Raw genomic sequence first — 19,486 nt, forward strand, 5'->3', positions numbered from 1 at the left:
TAAAGATCCCACTTCAAATTTGAACATTCACTCCTTTTACTGCATAAAAGCTTTTCTCCCATGGATTTTGTGCTGAGTAGGGCTTTTCATCTCCCCTCCCAAATTTAATTTTACTCATTCCTATGAAATCCAGCAGTGAAACAAGAAAGCCGAGGTATGCAGGTACCTCAACATCTTCTCTTTCAAAGTACACTAGGATGCTCCTAGTACACTGCAGGCTTTCATGGTTGTGTAGCCACTGCAGCTGAACTCCTGCACCTTTCTAATGGAGGAGGACTGCAAGGACATTTTTTATATCATCATTTGACACTAAGTATATACGCACCAGTAGTGGTGGTTTTTTGTTATTGTTGTTTTTATGTTTTTAAGAATTAAATAGGAATATAATTTTTTTGTTAGATTAATGAGAACTTTCAATAATTAAAAATATTTTAATTATTCTTTTATATTTCATTTTTATATTTTATATTATTGTTCATTATTATTTATTATTATATTTATTATCTTATTATCTTTTTATTTTTATTTTAGTTTCAAGCTCTTGTGCGTGTTGAAAGGGCTAGTAAGCTTCTGCTCAGGTGAGGGATAATAGTGACTGCCACTGTCACTTTCATGTCTCTCTAAATCTCAAAATCCATCACTAGGTCAAGGAAATCCTCCTCTAATATCCATGTCCTTCCCTGGGAATAATTCAGAGAACTGCACATGGGACTGGCTGTTTGAGAAATTGATCAATAAGGGATTTATGTATGAAATGCTGATGATAGTTAGGTTTTTACAGTGGCTCCACTTATGTAGTAAGGAAACGTGGCTCATATAAAGGACTGGAATCGCTATCAGAAGCAGCAGACTACATTAGCAAGGTAAGCATGCACACCGATGAAACCTCTTACTGTAGAACTGCTAAGGACTCTTTTTGCATGTTAGAAAAGAGATATTTTGCTAAAATAGGATATTTCAAAGTTACTGATGATTTTTTGCTTTTTTTTTTTTTTTTTTTTTTGGTAATGAAGAGAGTAGATCTTCCATCACAGTAAATTCTGTTCTTGGTTATCATTTCTGCAAACATTTTTTTTTTCCTCTGAAAATAATCAGTAGAGAAGTAAATATAGTGGGCCAATAAGAGAGTGAGAAATTGGCAAAATAAAAAAGCAGAAGAGTTGGAAGCTAATCTTCCATTCACTACAGTCCTGTACAAGGATAATACTGACTTAATTTTCTTGCAGCCCTGAAGATTTTGATGCACGGTAATTAATATAGTCAATTTTTAGGTTATAAGGTTTGAAAACTTAGTTGTTTGCTGTAATAGTCACATTTCAAAATCCAATATAGTAAAAGAAAACTATTGGTGATGATGCAGTAAACACAATTCAATAAAAATCTAAAATACTTGCAAAGCATGCACTTATCTGTATTACCTTTCAAACTTAATACCTAAGTGCCGTAATGTGACATTGAGCATTAGATGAACAGCATAAAATCAGTATGACAAGTTGTGACAATATATCAGTTGAAGAAAAAATATGTTTCAACAGAAGAGGAAACATGGTGGTGATACAACTTAGTAAAAATAGTCTGACAGATTTTGTTTGAAAAAACTCATAATGCAATCAGAAATGATTAAGGGAAATTCTGGGCCCAGTGAGCTTAATGGGAAAATTTTTGCTGTTCATAGTGCCAGGGTTTTGTCATACAAAAGCTTTAACGAGGTTACTGAGGTCCCCATGATGGGAGTAATTGTTGTGTCTGTACAATTTGCATTGGCCACATGCTGCATCATCATTTCTGTGTCTTAGACTCAAGAATTTCAAAACACGAAGCAATAGCTTTGGTGTTAATGGATTTGAGGATATTTTTGAGCTATATATCCTGACTGAATAGGAGGCAACCTTGGGCAGCATACTTAATGACCTCTTAGTGCTTCCAGTGTCTTGGTAAAATGAAATCTCCAATCCTGCCCCAAATGGCAGCTCCACTCTCCCAGCAAGTCCTGTGCTTTAGCAGAATACAAAGCACCCCACAGTGCTTTTGTCTCAGTTAGACACTAATGGAGCCAGAGGAATCTTTTTGTTTGCAAAAATGCACAGAAATTACTATTTATCTGAAGAACAGGGGAATGTACAGATCTCTGCCCAAACTCCAGGCTAAGTACTCTGGATGGGTGTGGATTTTTCTACATGCCCTATTTTACCACACTTCTCTTTGTCTTTAATCTCTAAGTTGTAGACAAATCAGTATGTCTAGATAACAAAAAGTCTTTTTTTTTTTTTTTTTTTTTTTTTCCTCCCCCTCTTTTGCAAAGATAAACATGAATTACAAGTTTTTATGTAGAAAAGCTGGTACTGGGAATGCTAATGTGGACTGATTTAGAGTTTGCTGATGGAGGCATGATTTGCCTTGAGATGAGTATTTTTGTATTTGTTTGGTGCTGAGTGACTGGAAGTGGTCAGGCACAGCTTTATTTTACACCCTTATTTGTGAGCTCTGTGAGCTCCACTGTGGCCCTGTGGAGGATATAGGTCAAATCAGGGTGGGACTTTGTGTGCCAGCTTTAGCAGAGCTTTCAGAGCACTTGTAAGCAGATATAAAGCTGCTTAATTCAACCCGGTGTACTTTCGGTCTCCACACATTCAAATACAATTTATCCTTGGAGTAAATCAGTAGAAAAACCCTGTTACAGCTTTTAGTCCACTGGGGAATTTTACCTAGCATTTGCTATGTTTTTTTATGTGACAACTTAGACCTGATTCTTGCTGTTAAGCATGTGAAGACTGAACAACAATGCTGCATGACATTTAGGACTATTCTTGAAAGAACACAACTTAACCTTCAATTTGTATTTTTTGTATTGAAGAATAATGAATGTTGCTGCATTATTTTTTGTACCATGTACCATTCATGTCTTATGACTGCTGGAAGCATGGGTTTTCTCTCCTATTTCTTTTACAGGAATATTTTTTAGTTTCATTGAGTAATAAAGAAAGGCAGGTAAATCTGGCAGTAATGTTGCAGCTGTATCATCCTACTTCTCCTTTGCATTGTGTTTGACTACAGAATAGAAATACTTTCTTCAAGACTGATTCATGCTATGGCACTTGACTTCATACAGTAATGGAACAGACGCTCCATACTCTAATTTCATATAGAGAAGGATATTGTGGTTAGCATCTATTTTTAAATCCTAGCCAAAAGGCCCTGTCAAAAACAGATCACTTGTATCCCACAACTGATGCCCAAATAGTTGGCAGTCTCATTGATATTGAGATATAACTGACAAAATTATAAGAATAGTGGTGGAAAGGCAGAGCAGAATTACTCCACTGCTGAAAAGTTTGTGCGCTGAAGAATGTACTATCTTGCATTTTCAATTTATATATATACGTATACATATATATATATGTATACGTATACATATATATACGTATACATATATATATATACACACATATATATATACATATATATACGTATACATATATATATATGTATACGTATATATATGTATATATATACGTATATATACATATATACGTATATACGTATAATGTGTTATACGAAAATGTTGTGTATATATATATACGTATATATATGTATATATATACGTATATATACATATATATACGTATACATATATATATGTATACGTATATATATGTATATATATACGTATACATATATATATACACAACATTTTCAGTTTATATATATATATATTTAATATTGAGATGAACAAAACAGACATGAAAGGTGCCTCTAACTTCCTGGTTACAGTGGTTACTGCTGGTCTCTCTCATCAAAGCATAACTCATGTCAGACATACTGAAATTTCTTTGGACAGCCAACCAAGCTTCCTAGTGTCTGTTTTTCAGGATGTCACCTGTGCATGAATCTATTTGTCTATCTCCATGAAACAACTTTTGAGCCTTTAGTTCAAATGAAACAGTGACAGAGGCATAAAACAAAATTTTCTATAATTATTTTTTTAATTTTTTTTCAGTGTATGAGATCAGGAGAAAGACCTAATTAAATGTCTTCTCTAAGAGGAAGTTGTGTTGAGCATTCTTGTCATCAGCAGTTACCTGGTCACTCAGTGCACTGCAGCACCCACAGTGCCCTTTCTTTTCTGGTGGGAATGTCATAGGAATACTGTTGTTGGTTTTGGGGGAAGCAAAGAAGTAAAGGACTTAATTTTAGGGGGAAAAAGAAAATGTGTTCTGCTAGTTGTGAAATGTTGTGATTGTTTCTGAAATTAGTCTTCCTCTACCCAAGCTTGGACAGATTTGACCATGAAGGTAGGAGTGATTGAGACCCATCACTCCCATACAATTATCCCCAGCGTGGTAGTGCAAGACACCAGTGAGGACCCTGGACTGATGGACAAAGGGGAAAACAGGTATGTCAGAATTCTTTTATTCTATTCTATTTTACCATTATGCATCTGTTTGTATTTTTTTTTTTTTTAATTTTCTTTAATAATTTGAATGGGATTAACTAAGCACAGATAAATTGCCTTCATCTAATTTTCTTGACCCTCTATTAATAAATTAATTTTATAAGATTGTGATATATTGCTTATTGTAAATATTTAAGATATTTTAATCCTTGTCCTTTCAATTTATGTAGATAACTTAGCCCTTGGTTAAAATGGTGAGAAACAGTCTATGACAATTTAGAGGAAATAATTTTTGTATTTCAGCGTGTATCATATAACTCTGTTGTTTTGCTGTTCCCTAGGCAGCGACATCTACCTGGTGCATTTGCACACTACAATATTAACAACAATAGTAATAAAGATGAGTAAGTACCTTTGCAATTTCATAAAATGAGAGTACTGCAATGCTAGTTGCTTAAGCAGCAATGTAAAAGAATGATCTGCTTCAAATCATTTCCTTATAAGCAGTTATGTCATGCAAGTAACCCCAGAAGAGATTGCACATACATTTGAACTTTACGTACATCGAATATGATGATCATTCCCAGCAACAAAGCTATTGTTTTTATATCTATTAATTTAAATGAAAAGTAGTTCTGTGTCAATAACAAAACAATCTTTCAAGCCAAACAGCTAAGTATAATGTGTTATCTTTACCGAACTCAGATGATTCTAATAAAGAAATGTGGAAAAAATAACTGCATCCCATTGTATTTCCCTTTTCCATAGAGAGAAGAAAAAGAAAAAAGAAAAGAAGAGGTAAGACAACTACTACTACTACTTCTAAGGCATTTAATTTTTTTCCAAATATGCTGTAACTTAGTCTGTAACAACTGAAAATGTTAATTTATTTCTTAGCAAGTCAGAAAATAAAAAGGATGGAGAAGCACAGAAGAACAAGGAAAAAAAGGAAAAAAACAAAAATAAAGATAAGTCCAAGAAGAAAGAAAAGACTGAAGAGTAAGTACTTTTCATTTAGGCCCTGCCACATTAGTGTAATAAAATTGCTTTTGATATAAAATTGAATCCATTCATGGACATCATGTAGACAAGATGCTTATTCTCTATTGAATCAGTTACTGACTGCTGTTGTTCTCCCTGGAATAGTTGTATCTTTATATGTAGAAAATAGAATAAGAACATGTATGCATGCATGGAATTGATCTTAAAAAAATAAATCATGAAAAATCTCCTGTGTATTCTGATTATCCAAAATATTTTGGGTACCACTCTGCAGCAAAAAATGAGCCACTACCAGAAGCTCTTCTGCACATAAGGGCATCTACAAGCAAATAAACTCTTCTGTAATCTAAAAGCTCTTGCTTTACCTTTTGTGTTACGCTTAGAAAAATCATACTTATCTGTCCAATGAAGAGAAACTTAAAGTAGTAAAGTAGTAACTTGTGTTGTTTGATTTTATGTTCTTTGGTTTCTGTATGTAAACTATGCTGATATATCATCTTGCTCAGACCTAGACATTACACATAGAGGAAGGCATGGTTTGTGTCACTTATTTAAACATTCATATTCACATAACCATTTTATTTTTTGAAAGACAATTAAATCAGCTATCAGACAAGACAGATAATTTGGTAGGAAACAAATTAATTAAAGAAGGTTGAGACTACATGTGTCCCTATAAAGTAACGTGGGACAGCTAAGTTGAGTTTTCTTAGCAAAATCTAGATTCTACACTTTGCAACTCAATGTCATGTCACACCCAACAATCAGCTTGCATTCAAGCAAGGAAGCTTAACTTTTTTTTTTTTTTTTTAACAGTAATAATTTAGGGAATGCTTTGTTCCTCAAAATTTGTTACATGTATTTTAAGACTCTGCTTAAGTCTCTTTTCTTCTTGCCTACCACTCAGGAAAAAGAAAGAGATTTTCATTATTGATCCAGCAGGAAATATGTATTACAACTGGTTGTTTTGCATCACAATGCCTGTCATGTACAACTGGACGATGATTATTGCTAGGTGAGGTACTCTTTTAATAAAACTTCTGACAAAATGTAATATACCTGATAGAAAATTTACTTCATTCACCAATGATTTAATGTAAGTATTTCATTTTGTTTTCATGGTACCTTACTTTTTCCTTTCCTATTTAGAGCCTGTTTTGATGAGCTTCAGAATGACTACTTGGTGGTATGGTTTATTGTTGATTATATTTCTGACATCATCTATATTGCTGACATGTTTGTACGGACAAGAACAGGTAAGTATGCTTATTGATTTGTTATTCCTATTCATGTAGTTTTATCAAGTGGTTTAAACAATTTAGAAGAATAATACTTATTAGCTGGGCACTCTCAATTAGGTGCAATTTTGAAAAAAAAATCAAAATAAATCTCTGAGTTTATAGTCACAGAAAGGCTACAGTGACCTGTAAAAACAAGAGAAAATCCTGAGTGTATTACTCCAGGATTACATAAAGATTGCAAGGTAAGCTAGGCATGTGGTAAGCTATATACAAGCTGTTCTGCCTAGAACTGCATGAACAAGGCAAAATAAACACACAATGAGCCCAGGTCAGGATCAGGAGTTTGGAAAAATTAGTACCTAAATCTGGATTCTGTATCTAAGAAGCCTCAGACGTTTCCTTGATTTTCAGGACCTTGAGAAAGTAAGACAGACAAGTAACTTCAGCTGCAACTATTTCTTTTAAAATCTTATCCTACATCTAGAGCTAGATGCCTTCAATATGGAATTGAAAGTCCCATACTCAAACTCTTTCCCCTCATTAACCACCCTTTCTATATTTTATTTTATTTTACTTTACTTTACTTTACTTTACTTTACTTTACTTTACTTTACTTTACTTTACTTTACTTTACTTTATTTTATTTTATTTTATTTTATTTTATTTTATTTTATTTTATTTTATTTTATTTTATTTCCAGTTCATCAGATAGTGGAGCTGTGGAGCGAAAAGAGTCAGAGTTAGAAATGTATAATTTTCAAAGCTGTATAGTGTAGCTAGAGTTGAACCACATGGCACTAAGTTGAATACTTGGATGTATGAAATTCCTTGAAAAATATGAAAAGTTGCAGAATAATGAAAAATATGAAAAGTTATCTGGAAGTTATATAAACCAAAATATATTGTTCAAAATATATTGTTCAAAGTAGATTTGGAGGATTGATATTAAACACAATGTGGTTGAAATTGAAACATTTTTTAATACTTACAATTTGATTTTAGGTTACCTGGAGCAAGGTCTTCTGGTGAAAGAAGAACAAAAGCTTAGAGAGAAATATAAGAGTTCCTTACAATTCAAATTAGATTTTCTGTCAATCATACCAACTGACCTTTTATACTTTAAGGTAGGACTGAATTACCCAGAACTAAGAATAAATCGACTACTCAGAGTTGCTCGGATGTTTGAATTTTTCCAGCGAACAGAAACAAGGACAAACTACCCAAATATCTTCAGAATCTCTAACCTTGTCATGTACATCGTGATTATTATTCACTGGAATGCCTGTGTGTACTACTCGATCTCAAAGGCTATTGGATTTGGGGCTGACACGTGGGTCTACCCCAACACCTCCCATCCTGAATTTGCCCGTCTGGTTAGAAAGTACGTCTATAGTCTCTACTGGTCAACACTGACCCTGACTACTATTGGTGAAACGCCCCCTCCTGTAAGGGATTCTGAGTATTTCTTTGTGGTCGTTGACTTTTTGGTTGGAGTATTGATTTTTGCTACCATTGTTGGTAACGTCGGTTCTATGATCTCCAACATGAATGCTGCCAGGGCAGAGTTTCAAGCAAAGATTGATGCTATCAAGCAGTATATGCACTTTCGGAACGTAAGTAAAGATATGGAAAAAAGAGTTATAAAGTGGTTTGACTATCTGTGGACAAACAAAAAGGCTGTGGATGAAAGGGAAGTCTTGAAGTACCTGCCAGACAAACTAAGAGCAGAGATTGCAATCAACGTTCACCTTGAAACACTAAAAAAGGTTCGGATTTTTGCAGACTGTGAAGCTGGTCTTCTGGTTGAGCTAGTTTTGAAACTCCAGCCACAAGTATACAGTCCTGGGGATTATATTTGCAGAAAAGGAGATATCGGACGAGAAATGTACATTATCAAAGAAGGCAAACTTGCAGTAGTCGCTGATGATGGAATTACACAATTTGTGGTCCTAAGTGATGGCAGCTATTTTGGAGAAATCAGCATTCTTAATATCAAAGGTAGCAAAGCTGGCAATCGAAGAACAGCCAATATTAGAAGTATTGGATACTCAGATTTGTTCTGTTTGTCTAAAGATGATCTCATGGAGGCTTTAACAGAGTATCCAGATGCAAAGGCAATGCTGGAAGAAAAAGGAAAGCAAATCCTAATGAAAGATGGGTTGCTGGACATTGAACTTGCAAATTTAGGAAGCGATCCTAAAGATCTGGAAGAGAAGGTTGCTTACATGGAAGGATCCATGGACAGATTACAAACAAAGTTTGCCAGGTTGTTGGCTGAGTACGATGCTGCACAACAGAAACTGAAGAAAAGACTTACACAAATCGAGAAAATATTGAAGCCAGTTATAGAGCAAGAATTTGCAGACTTGGAAGAACTAGATCCATCTGCAGATAAACCTGGAGTGTCCAAAGCAGAATAAAAACCTAGAGGTTGCCTGTAAGACTTAGGGTCAATCTTGAATGGGGCTGAACACATTTCTATGGGGTTGAATTAATTTCTAATCTTGTAGGACCTGACTATTGCTTATGAAAAATGATTTGTTGAAGTAATGTCACTAATTCCCTACAAGCAACACATATGCGTCAGGTTTAGGAAAGAAGAAGAAACAAGAATGGGGATGGAACATAACACCTTCCTCTTTACACAATACCATTGTACAGCAAATGCATTCTATCTGTGCATGAATAGGGACGGTTTTGCTGACCATTTAAAAATAATTTCTTCATGTCCATTTATGCAAGGAAGGAAGGAAAAGTTTGGTAATAATTGCATTAATTATTTAAAGTAAATATAGGCATGAATCATGATAATACATTTGTGTATAAACAAACACATTTTAATATCTATTGATTAACATAAGATTAATTAAATACAGGAAAATACATAAAAAATTAGGTATATCTACAGGGCAAATGCAAGTACTGAAGGTTGGAAAATATTATGACTTAATTGGATCCATGTCAGCTGATTTCTTGAGATGTTAGAGGGCATTATAATGGTGCTTTTTTTGGGATATCACAGGCAAAGGCTGAAGCACGGAGGGGAGGAAATTTGATCATTTTTATGTATCAATATGAGACAAAAGGATGGCAGGATATCTAGTTGCTCTTTCCGTAATAATAACAAATATGTAATATTGAAGGCTGTTCTGCTGCTCCATGTAATCACATGGCTGCTGAACATGGACTACCATTTCTTTAAGATCTGTGCTTAATATTTTTTGACTAATGTAACAGTTGTGGATGCTGGCAGAGTGCAAGGGAAGAGATGACAGAAAGAGGTCGAACTCTCCCTACAGCACCTTTTGTAGCTACTGTTAGGGGAAGAATACAGGGACTAAATAGGGTGTTTGTATTTCATTTTCAGTGTTTTTCTTTCTTCTGTTCTTAATCACTACTAGAGATAGTAAAATCTATGGTTTCACAAGTCAGCTAAGTTTTCAACTGAAAACTTAATATCTCTATCAAAAGAGACATTTTCTTTCTTTCTTCTTCTTTTTTTTTTCTTTTTCTTTCTTTCTTTCATTCTTTTTTTTTTTTAATTTATTATTTATTTCTTTTCCTAATTTACGTATCTTTTCATTTGCAAAATTGGTTATATTAGTTGTCATGTCAGACTTGGCTAGGTATTTTCAGTAGATTTTGATCATAGCTATTTAATGCTGGACAAGTTTGATGACAGGGAGTGAGGCAAGGGAGTGCACAGAGAGAATACATAATTCTGTATTTAGAGCATTTAGAATATCTTGGCCAATTGGATGGCAATTGGATTCCCAGTCTTAAAAAATACGTATGTAAAAATTACAATTACTTGATAATACCTCTATATTTCCATTTTTGGCTCTAGCAAGATGGAGATACAATGAACTGGATCTTTTGTAAAAGTGTGGAAAATGTGTCTTTTGCAAAGTGCATTCATTTCTGATTTTTTTTTTTTTTTAATGTCGACAAGTTTCTTGAATGGGAGAGTTATATAATGGATTTCACAGATTAAATGTTATGAAGTAATTAATGCATAGAATATAAGGAACAACAAGGATAAATGTACATATGGGATGGCTGTTCATTCACTTTGAATGGCACATGGCTCAATGTGCTGGTGAAGTGAATGGGTATGCATTTAATTAAAACTATCAGAACGTAAAAGAGCAAGCATTATTCTGGCACTTACTGCATTTTGTACATTGGACTTTGCAATCAGATTTCTTATAATTCACGTCTTTAATATAACTTGCAATCTATATGGCAGCAGAATCCCATAGGGCTGTGTCATATTTTCTTAGGCACTTAAGAAGCACTTTTCACCTTTTAAGATTTTGTATTAGAGTTTGTTAGAGTATTTGTTAGTGAGTTAATTCCATTTTAATATACTGAGTTTTAGTGAATAAAGACAGAGATCTGTTCACATTTTTTCTTTCATTTATCCTTCAGTCTGTGACCTGAGTTGTAGTCACTAACTGCCACTTTCTTGAGAATAAAAAATATTTTATTTAAAATAAATTTGAAATAAAACAGAAAAACAGGTTTGACCTGCAGCATTTTACTGAGTATTTTCAGGCACTTTATTATCTGAAATCCCATATTATTTAACTTGTAAGAATATGTATTTGCTGAAACAATAAATAAATAGTTTCCTCCTGGAAGAGTAAGGCAAGATAAGTGCTATAGAGAATTGTCAATCAAATTAAATTTTTATTTCAAGTTGCACTTATTTGCCAGAACGTTTTTGGGTGCATACAGTTTATTCAATAGGTATTTCTATGCAGTAAAACCTTCTGGGTATTACTTAAGTAAACATATGCCTAAAAGCTGATTTGTGAAGCTAATGTATTTTGAAAAAGAGTGTATGAAACGTGCACCACAGCCTCACACTACTGAGAAGGCTGCCAGAAGGAGAGATAAAGCCAGCGTGTCTGTGGCCAGAGTGGGAGGCAAGAAGAAATTCAACCATGAAAGAGAGAAGAAACTGGGGCACTAGGGGACAGCTTTCTGGTTATCAGCAGTGTCGGGCAGGCTCCTGTGGACCTTCACAAAGAGCAGGCTTGGCTAGGGCAGGCCACCCTTCCACACTTCAGCTCCTCGTGAGGGTTTGCCTTTAATTCCTGGTTTTTCCACCCATTCCCCCTGGAAGCACCGCAGGCCTCCAGCCAGGAGGCAGCAGCACGGCGCCCGCCACCTCAGCAGCCCGAGCGCTGCCGCGCCGCGGTGCACGCTGGGTACTGTAGTCCTCGGCCCCATCCCGGCGCCTCCCTCCTCGCTGCGGCGCGGGGCGCGCTGGGAGTTGTAGGCGGGAGCAGCCCGGCCCCAAAGCCGCAGCCTCCACCGCCGCTTCCGGCCGGCGAGGCAGGAGGCAGCGGCGGGCCGGGAGGCGGCCGGGAGGGAGCCCCGCGCTGCGCGGCCGGCGGGGGGGCGGCGATGGAGGCGGCCTGGCGGCAGGGCGGCCGCGGCCGAGGCCGTGCCAGGCCCGGGGAGGGGCTCTCCGGCCGCGCCGGGGCGGCTGCGAGGCCCCCGGCCCCCAAGGGCCGCGGCGGTGCCTGCGCTCCGGCGGCGGCGAGCGGCGGCGAGGGGGGCGGCGGTGAGTGAGTTGTGCTTGTGTTGTGCTGCTGGTGGTTTTAAAACATGCTGCTGGTAAAGCAGCTTTGTAAATGAACACGTCTTAGTAAGTCAGGTTGGGTGTCGGAAGGAATTGACCGATGCTAACAGCTGTTGTAAGTATTGTGGTTAACGCTCAGTGAAGAAGAAAATGCAGTGGATGTGTTCTTGTGTGGTACTGGCAGTGTAACAAAATAGCGCCCTTGAAAGCGTAAAATAAGGAAACTCATAAGGAAAAGAACTGTTGAAGGTATGTAGACCCAAACATGGTGTTACGATTAACTGTCATGATACTAATCGTTGTTAATCTGTTCTTTTAAGTAGAACTATCTTCGCAGAGGAGGTTTGATGAAATTAAGAAAGCTAATCAGGCTGCAGCAAAAAAGCTGGTTGAAGACCAGTTTAGTTCCTCATCAGAAGATGACGATGAAGATGCTGAAGTAAAACAAGGAAAGATTTTGGCAAAAACATTTACCATATACACCAGTCAAACCGGTAAACTTTTTTCATATATTGACTTCTATTTAGGTACTAAAGCATAACCAAGGTTGTCTTATTGGTTACATATTAGAGTTGTTCCATAATATGAGAGAAATTACTTTGTTTTGATTTACTTCTTGTATTAAAACTGTTTATTTTGAGCAGTAAATGCTGGCTGTGCTTCTTGCTTCAGTCAGCAGAATCAATGGTATAGTTGTGAAGCTTTCTTAAGTGCTTCTAATAATCACAGAATCACAGAACTGTAGGGGTTGGAAGGGACCTCGAAAGATCATCAGGTCCAACCCCCCTGCCAAAGCAGGTTCCTCAGAGCAGGCTGCCCAGGTAGGCATCCAGACAGGCCTTGAATATCTCCAGAGAAGGAGACTCCACAACCTCCCTAGGCAGCCTGTTCCAATGCTCCGTCACCCTCACCGTGAAGAAGTTCTTTTGCATGTCAGTGCAGAACTTTCTGTGCTCTAACTTGCAGCCATTGCCCCTTGTCCTATCCCCACAAACCACTGAGAAGAGGTTAGCTACATCCTTCTGTCCCCCACCCTTCAGATATTTATATACATTGAGGAGATTCCCTCTCAGTCTTCTCTTCTCCAGGCTGAACAGACCCAGGTCTCTCAGCCTTTCTTCGTAGGGAAGATGCTCCAGGCCCTGTATCATCTTTGTGGCCCTCCGCTGGACTCTTTCCAGGAGATTCCTGTCTTTCTTGTACCAGGGAGCCCAGAACTGGACACATAATGCGGTTTTGTAGTAATGTGTGACTGGCCTCAGTTCAGAGAAAAATAGTTGTACGGTCTCAACATGTACAGAACAGCAGATCAAAGATTACTGATTGCCTTAAAATCTTTTTCTGTTAAAGATGGAGATGCAAGTGAACTGGAACGTACAAGACAGTATGTGAACGAAGCTTTTCAGTCAGGAGCTATGACATGCCTGATCTGCATTGCTTCAGTTAAAAGGAACCAAGCTGTAAGTAGTTCACTGCAGTCTTCAGGAGGTTACAAAACAAATCATTAACATTTTTAGGTAACTGCTGAACCTTGGAAGGGAAAAATGTTTAGTACTTTCTCTATCTAGATGTCTCGGGACCCAGAGCATGTGACAGGGAGAGAGGCAGAGGGAGGGCTGGGGTTGTTTAATCTGGCAGGGAGGAGGCTAAGGAATGATATGATTACATCCTCTGTCTACTTGGGAGTTGCTAAAGCCAGTCTTTTTTGTGGTGACAGAAGGTGTAATATAAGGGGGCAATGACACAGTCTGAAGCTTGAGAGGTGCAGATTGTACACACAATATGACACACAGACAGGTTGCCCATGATGACTGTGGAATCCCCATCTGTAAAGAGCCTACAGGTCCCTAAGTCTGACAATTGCTAACTTGGCAGTAATCACGCTTTGGGCAAGAGGTTGCACTGGTGTGTTTAAATCAACGTCTCTATGATTATATGGATACTTTGGGCTCCATAAGCTTTGATGAAAACTTCCCATAGCAGCAGGAAGAAAAGAATGTGGATATGAGTCTGTAGCAGTAAAATGTCTGTATTAGTCTGAAGTAGCAATAGGTAGAATTTGTCTTTTGGAACCTGTTTTTTGTTTAAATGGGAAAATAAAAAGCTTGCATTTTTTTAGATATAGATTTTTATCAATTGAAACAGGAAAAAAAAAAGCTAATGTAAAGAAATGGCACTTATGTTTGCTCTTTAGGTCTGGAGCTGTTGTGGATGCTTTTGTATATTTCACCTGGTATGTATCCAGAAGTGGGCCAAGGACAGCCTTTTCCTGGTGTCATCTCCTTTGACAGATGATGATTTTGGGAAGAAAGATTATCCGTGGCCCTGGTGAGCTCTTCATGGTATACTTACAAAAATACTTTTGTTGTGAAACGTGTGAACTGGTGTTACTTTAGAAAGGATTGGTATGTATAAATGACAGGGGCACACACACACACACACACACACACACACAAAAAAGTTTAGAAGGTTTGCTTTTGCATATCTTTTCTTAATTCTTTACAAGTTTTTGCTAATGTAATTTGGTAATGTTTCAGTGATGTTAAAAATATTTTTCTGCATCAAATTTGTTTTAGCTTGTGAAAAAGTAAATCTGTTGTGTGTCAGCCTCTCATTAATTTTAAATGGTTTTACATATTTATGTAATTTTAAAAATTGTCATCAGTAGCATATGAAATTAAAAAAAAAATAAAAAATAGTAAGATTTATAGATTGTATAGATTGATTTTTTTTTTTCAAAATTTCTGTGTAACTCAAACATTAAAGCCAGTTTTGTAGTTTTACATGAGATTGTGGCTGTATGAATAATGAGTCTTGCTTTTTCAGTAAGTTTGTCTCTGAAAGTTATGCCAAGGTTTTTCTGTGCAGGTTTTTTGCACCATATTTGCCCACCTGGTTTTCTGTGGGTAGTTGTAGTAATGTCTTTGAGGTTCAAGCCTCTGTCAAATTTGGTTGAAACTGCCTGGTGGATTCAAAAGCTCTACTAATGTGGGATCCCAGACAAGTTGGTTTGCTTTAGAAACATTTTTAGTTTACAGTTTTTAGTTACAGCTTTTGTTATGTGATGTTTTAATAACATTGATGAATCTTGTTTTATGTACTTCAGAGATCTTTACGGGTGAAAGCCTGTTTTTCTTTCTCTCTTTTTTTTTTTTTTTTTTTTTAATTGGCTCTTTTTAAAGAGACTGCCTTTGTTGCATACCTTCCTTTGGTATTACTTAGAAATTATTTCATATGTCTGTTATACCAAATGCCTTTACATATATTCTCAGACAAAAAAAAATGTTGCAGTAATAGAACAATTCCTTATACATTCATTAGAATTGTAGTAACATGAGTTTATTTTTCAGTGGTGTAAAATCTGACATATAGCAAGACCTTTATTGTTTATTATAGATGAGTTGTAAAAAACTTAATTAGTAGCCTGGTAACAATCTTGGGAAACTGAAATAATGAGAAATAACCCCTTTCTTTTTCCCTTCCTTTTTCCTTTCTTGTAGTCCAAAATGTAGGTTTGAATACAAACGGTCTGAAACTCCCAGTAGGTATTACTGTTACTGTGGAAAAGTAGAGAATCCACCTTTGGACCCATGGCTGGTACCGCATTCCTGTGGTCAAATATGTGAGAGGGAATTCAAACCTCCTTGTGGGCATAAATGTTTGCTGCTTTGTCATCCAGGTAAATCCATTGTGTCTCTTGATTGTATGTCCTGTATTTATGTAGCTGTTCCATGACTACTTAAAATCTGCTAGATATGTTTAAAATTCTTAGAGTAAAAAATATTTTAGTTAAGGTTGCATTTGCTCAACAGCTATTTTTTTTTTTTTTCTGTGCTTAGGACCCTGTCCACCTTGCCCAAAGATGGTCACAACAACCTGTCACTGTAAGAAAGCTAAGCCAGTGCCCCGAAGATGCAGTGCAAAGGAATGGTCATGTCGTCTGCCATGCGGACGACTGTTGCTGTGTGGACAGCACACTTGTGAGAATCCCTGCCACGCAGGTAGACCTGTCTTCTTAAACTTCGTAGGAGTAGTTGTTTTAAGAATTAAAACACGTTATTCCTTTCCAAGTTGAATATAAAAAGAAAAAATTCTAATTCCTATCCCGTTTCACTTCATGATTTCATGTAGGAAATTGTCAGCCCTGTCCACGTGTCAGTAAACAGCGGTGCATCTGTGGAAGACAGACAGCAGAAAGGCTTTGTGCAAGTCCTCAGTGGCAGTGTGATCAGGTATATTGCATGATCATGCCATTTCTTTTTTTTTTAGCTTGTGTTGCATCTGTGTAGGCAATGATGTCTAAGGATGAATCTGCTTGGTAGGCCAGTTTACTTCTGACAGTAGTCAAAATGACACTGTTCAGGAATTTGCTAGCTCAGCTAGCAGTGAATCTGACCTCTATATTCTGTTTTTTTTTTTTTTTTTTTTTTGTACTTCAGGTTGAAATTTCATAAACATAAAACCACAGCTTAATAAACAAGTTTCATGCTCGCTTACTTCTAGCAGTGGTAGCAGAGTGAAAGCTGTGTGATTTGTTTTCTGAAATATATTTGCAGCTTGTTCTTAAGGACCAAGGCTATAGATTGACATACTGGAAAAAATAAAATTATTAATAAAAAAATATTAGCAGGTGGAGTGGAGGTTGTACCAGGAGGTGCTGGTCACTATGATCCTAATAAGAAAGGCACTTAGACCCTGCAAAGTATCAGTTAAAATGCTGTTTATTTGAGCTAACGCTATAGAGAACAAGAGAATAGTGTAAATAACACTGTGAACCTTTAGATGGTGGGAACTCTAAGCTGCGAGCATTGAGTGGGCCTCCAGCCCGTGTGCAGCTTGCTGTGCAGACCCTGACAGTAGCAAGTGTTACCGTGTTTTGGTCTGATTCAAGCTGTTCCAAGATTTTGTTACAAGAAACAACTTGATTAATTTCTAATGCCAGAGAGGATGTTCACGTGAGAAATTCTTGCTGTGTTTCTAGATAAAGGCAAGGACATGCACCTGGCATAATCACAGGCACCGAGTGGGAGCGGTCTGCAGGCTGCTCTGTTACTGCAAGCTGGATAAGTTTATCCAGTAGGCAAGGGATACGTGCAGCACAACACAGGCCTGAAGACCATGCTATGTGTGTAGTATAGCACAGCAAAGGGACCCTGCTCAGGCTGTTTTGTGAAGGGCCCTTTGATGTACAGTGGTCTTCAAGTCAGGATCACTCCAGGGATCAGCAGTTTCGTTTGGCAAACAAAAATACCGTTACAATTCATTTCTCAGAAAAGTTTAATTGCAGGCCTCCAGACATCTCCCATCTCTTATTTTTTTTGTCTTGGCTTGCTTTGTCTTACCATGCTATCTTGTTACATTACATTCACTTGGTTTCTCTGAGCTTTCCAGGTGTGTGGGAAAGCTTTGCCTTGCGGTAATCACACTTGTGAACAAGTTTGTCATGCTGGTCCCTGTGGAGACTGTCCCCGTTCTGGGAAAAGGTCCTGTCCATGTGGAAAATCAAGTAAGTTTCTTTTTTAAACAAACAAAGTAAAGAAATGTCATCCAGCATTTGTCTGTCAGTAGTTTTGGTTACTACTGCAGCGCAGGGTCCATAAAAAGTTCTTACAAACAGTGAACTGTGAAAGGTAAAATGAACCTTTTTGCTTAATTTGCTTTCAGAGCTTTATTTAGTAGCAAGGGGCTAATCTTCTGTGTGAATAATTCTAGGGAAGATTATTCCAAAAATGAGAGATAATTAGCATTTGGTATATCACAGTATGTGCTGTTTTCTGAATACTTTTTTTCTCTCTCTGCTTGTACTTCCCTGTCTTTTAATCTAGAGTTTACATTGCCTTGTACGGAAGATGTGCCCACTTGTGGTGATAGTTGTGACAAAGTTCTAGAATGTGGCATCCACAAATGTTCACAGCGCTGTCATCGAGGTCCCTGTGAAATATGCAGACAGGTCAGTCCAACTGCAGGAGGTTCACATTGTTAGGATTTTTAAACACTGTATGTTTGGAACGCTGCAAGTCTTCTGAGGAAAAATAAGGCCTATTTGTCACAAAATCTATGGCTCTTCTGGGATGAAGGCTTAATTTTTTTAAATTAAATATGCCCTAAAAACAACTTAATTTTCCCTAGCTCTTTTAGCTTCCTTGTTGTTCTGTCTTACTGTATGTCTTCATTAGTGAAACAGAATATGCTGTTACATAATATTTTCTTATTAACAAGAAAATAACGTTTTACTCCATTCTAAATAACTGTGTAGCTTTTGTGGTCTGGCCTATAATGCTGTTGCTCTGTTTGTTATTGTCTCTTCTGGACTACCCTTGGCTGTAAAGTTTATGGTGAAAACAGTTAGCACATAGCTGGAATGTAGGTCAGGTAACCCCACTCATTTCTTAAATTGTCTATGTACGTGATGGATGGATTTACTGTGCAGGAGAAGTACTTCTTGTATGAATTAATTTTGCATTTACACTTGATGTCTTGCACTACACTCAAGTGCTTCTCCTGAAGTGTCTTTCCTGTTGGTGAGTCCAAGGCTAAAGTCTTGCCACGAGGTGCCATCTAAAGCACAGTGTTTCCAGTACTGACACAAGGTCACCCAGTAGTTACAGAACAGATAGGTAACCTGCTGTTAGAGCAGGTAATATTCTATCTGTTGCGATAGGCCGTTGTGAAGTTATTCTGCCATGAACTTTGCTTTTCAGCTAGTAGTAGGAAGCTTTTTTTCTACTCCTACTGCATTAGTTTATTTTTGTTTTTGTTTTTTGCTTTGCTTTGGGGGGCAGGGGAGTACCTGGAATGTATTAAACATACCTTGCTTTTTTTTTTCCCCTACTTTGCTGCCCAGGAAGTTGAAAAACAGTGTCGCTGTGGAAAGCACACTAAGCGCATGCCATGCCATAAGCCTTATCTGTGTGAGACAAAGTGTACTAAAATTCGTGATTGCCAAAAGCACCAGTGTAGGAGAAAGGTAAGTGTCCAGAGATGGTCTTTCTCAAATGGATCACTTTGATAATTAAATAAATACATAATTATTTTATTTTTGGATTTTATTTATTAGCTCCAGCTCATGTTATTATATAGAAAGAGAAGTTCTCTTCTATGTCATTCAAGTCAGTTTGCAGTGTACCAGAGTTCTCTGAACAGCATGTCAGCAAAAAAAAAACCAAACCAACAGTTCCCTTGAAAGCTGGGAGTGGATTTTGACAACTTTCCAGCTCCAGAAGACAGTTTTGCTTTCAGCTACTTGAGTATATACTA

The 19,486-nt window shown here is 37.1% G+C and overlaps 2 protein-coding genes across 2 annotated transcripts in view; both read left to right on the plus strand.

Annotated features, from left to right (window-relative positions):
* Positions 1-4,286: 4,286 nt before the first annotated feature.
* On the plus strand, positions 4,287-9,056 carry CNGA1 (cyclic nucleotide gated channel subunit alpha 1; the record flags this gene model as incomplete). The annotated part of the gene is made up of 7 exons (XM_084285855.1): positions 4,287-4,393; positions 4,735-4,797; positions 5,162-5,191; positions 5,291-5,392; positions 6,303-6,410; positions 6,545-6,651; positions 7,639-9,056. The coding sequence occupies 7 exons, from the start codon at positions 4,287-4,289 to the stop codon at positions 9,054-9,056; spliced, it is 1,935 nt and encodes a 644-aa protein (XP_084141981.1).
* Positions 9,057-12,051: 2,995 nt separating this feature from the next.
* Positions 12,052-19,486, plus strand: part of NFXL1 (nuclear transcription factor, X-box binding like 1) — a gene marked incomplete at its 5' end in the record, with an annotated part of 41,525 nt that continues 34,090 nt past the window's right edge. Inside the window, 10 exons of the mRNA XM_084285507.1 lie at positions 12,052-12,211; positions 12,553-12,723; positions 13,580-13,689; positions 14,424-14,557; positions 15,730-15,908; positions 16,069-16,230; positions 16,361-16,461; positions 17,621-17,735; positions 18,055-18,179; positions 19,074-19,196. Of these exons, the coding sequence (XP_084141633.1) occupies positions 12,052-12,211; positions 12,553-12,723; positions 13,580-13,689; positions 14,424-14,557; positions 15,730-15,908; positions 16,069-16,230; positions 16,361-16,461; positions 17,621-17,735; positions 18,055-18,179; positions 19,074-19,196 (1,380 nt within the window). The remainder of the gene's footprint in view (positions 12,212-12,552; positions 12,724-13,579; positions 13,690-14,423; positions 14,558-15,729; positions 15,909-16,068; positions 16,231-16,360; positions 16,462-17,620; positions 17,736-18,054; positions 18,180-19,073; positions 19,197-19,486) is intronic.

Source organism: Netta rufina, assembly GCF_964035555.1.
Source record: "Netta rufina genome assembly, chromosome: 4".
Taxonomy (NCBI): domain Eukaryota; kingdom Metazoa; phylum Chordata; class Aves; order Anseriformes; family Anatidae; genus Netta; species Netta rufina.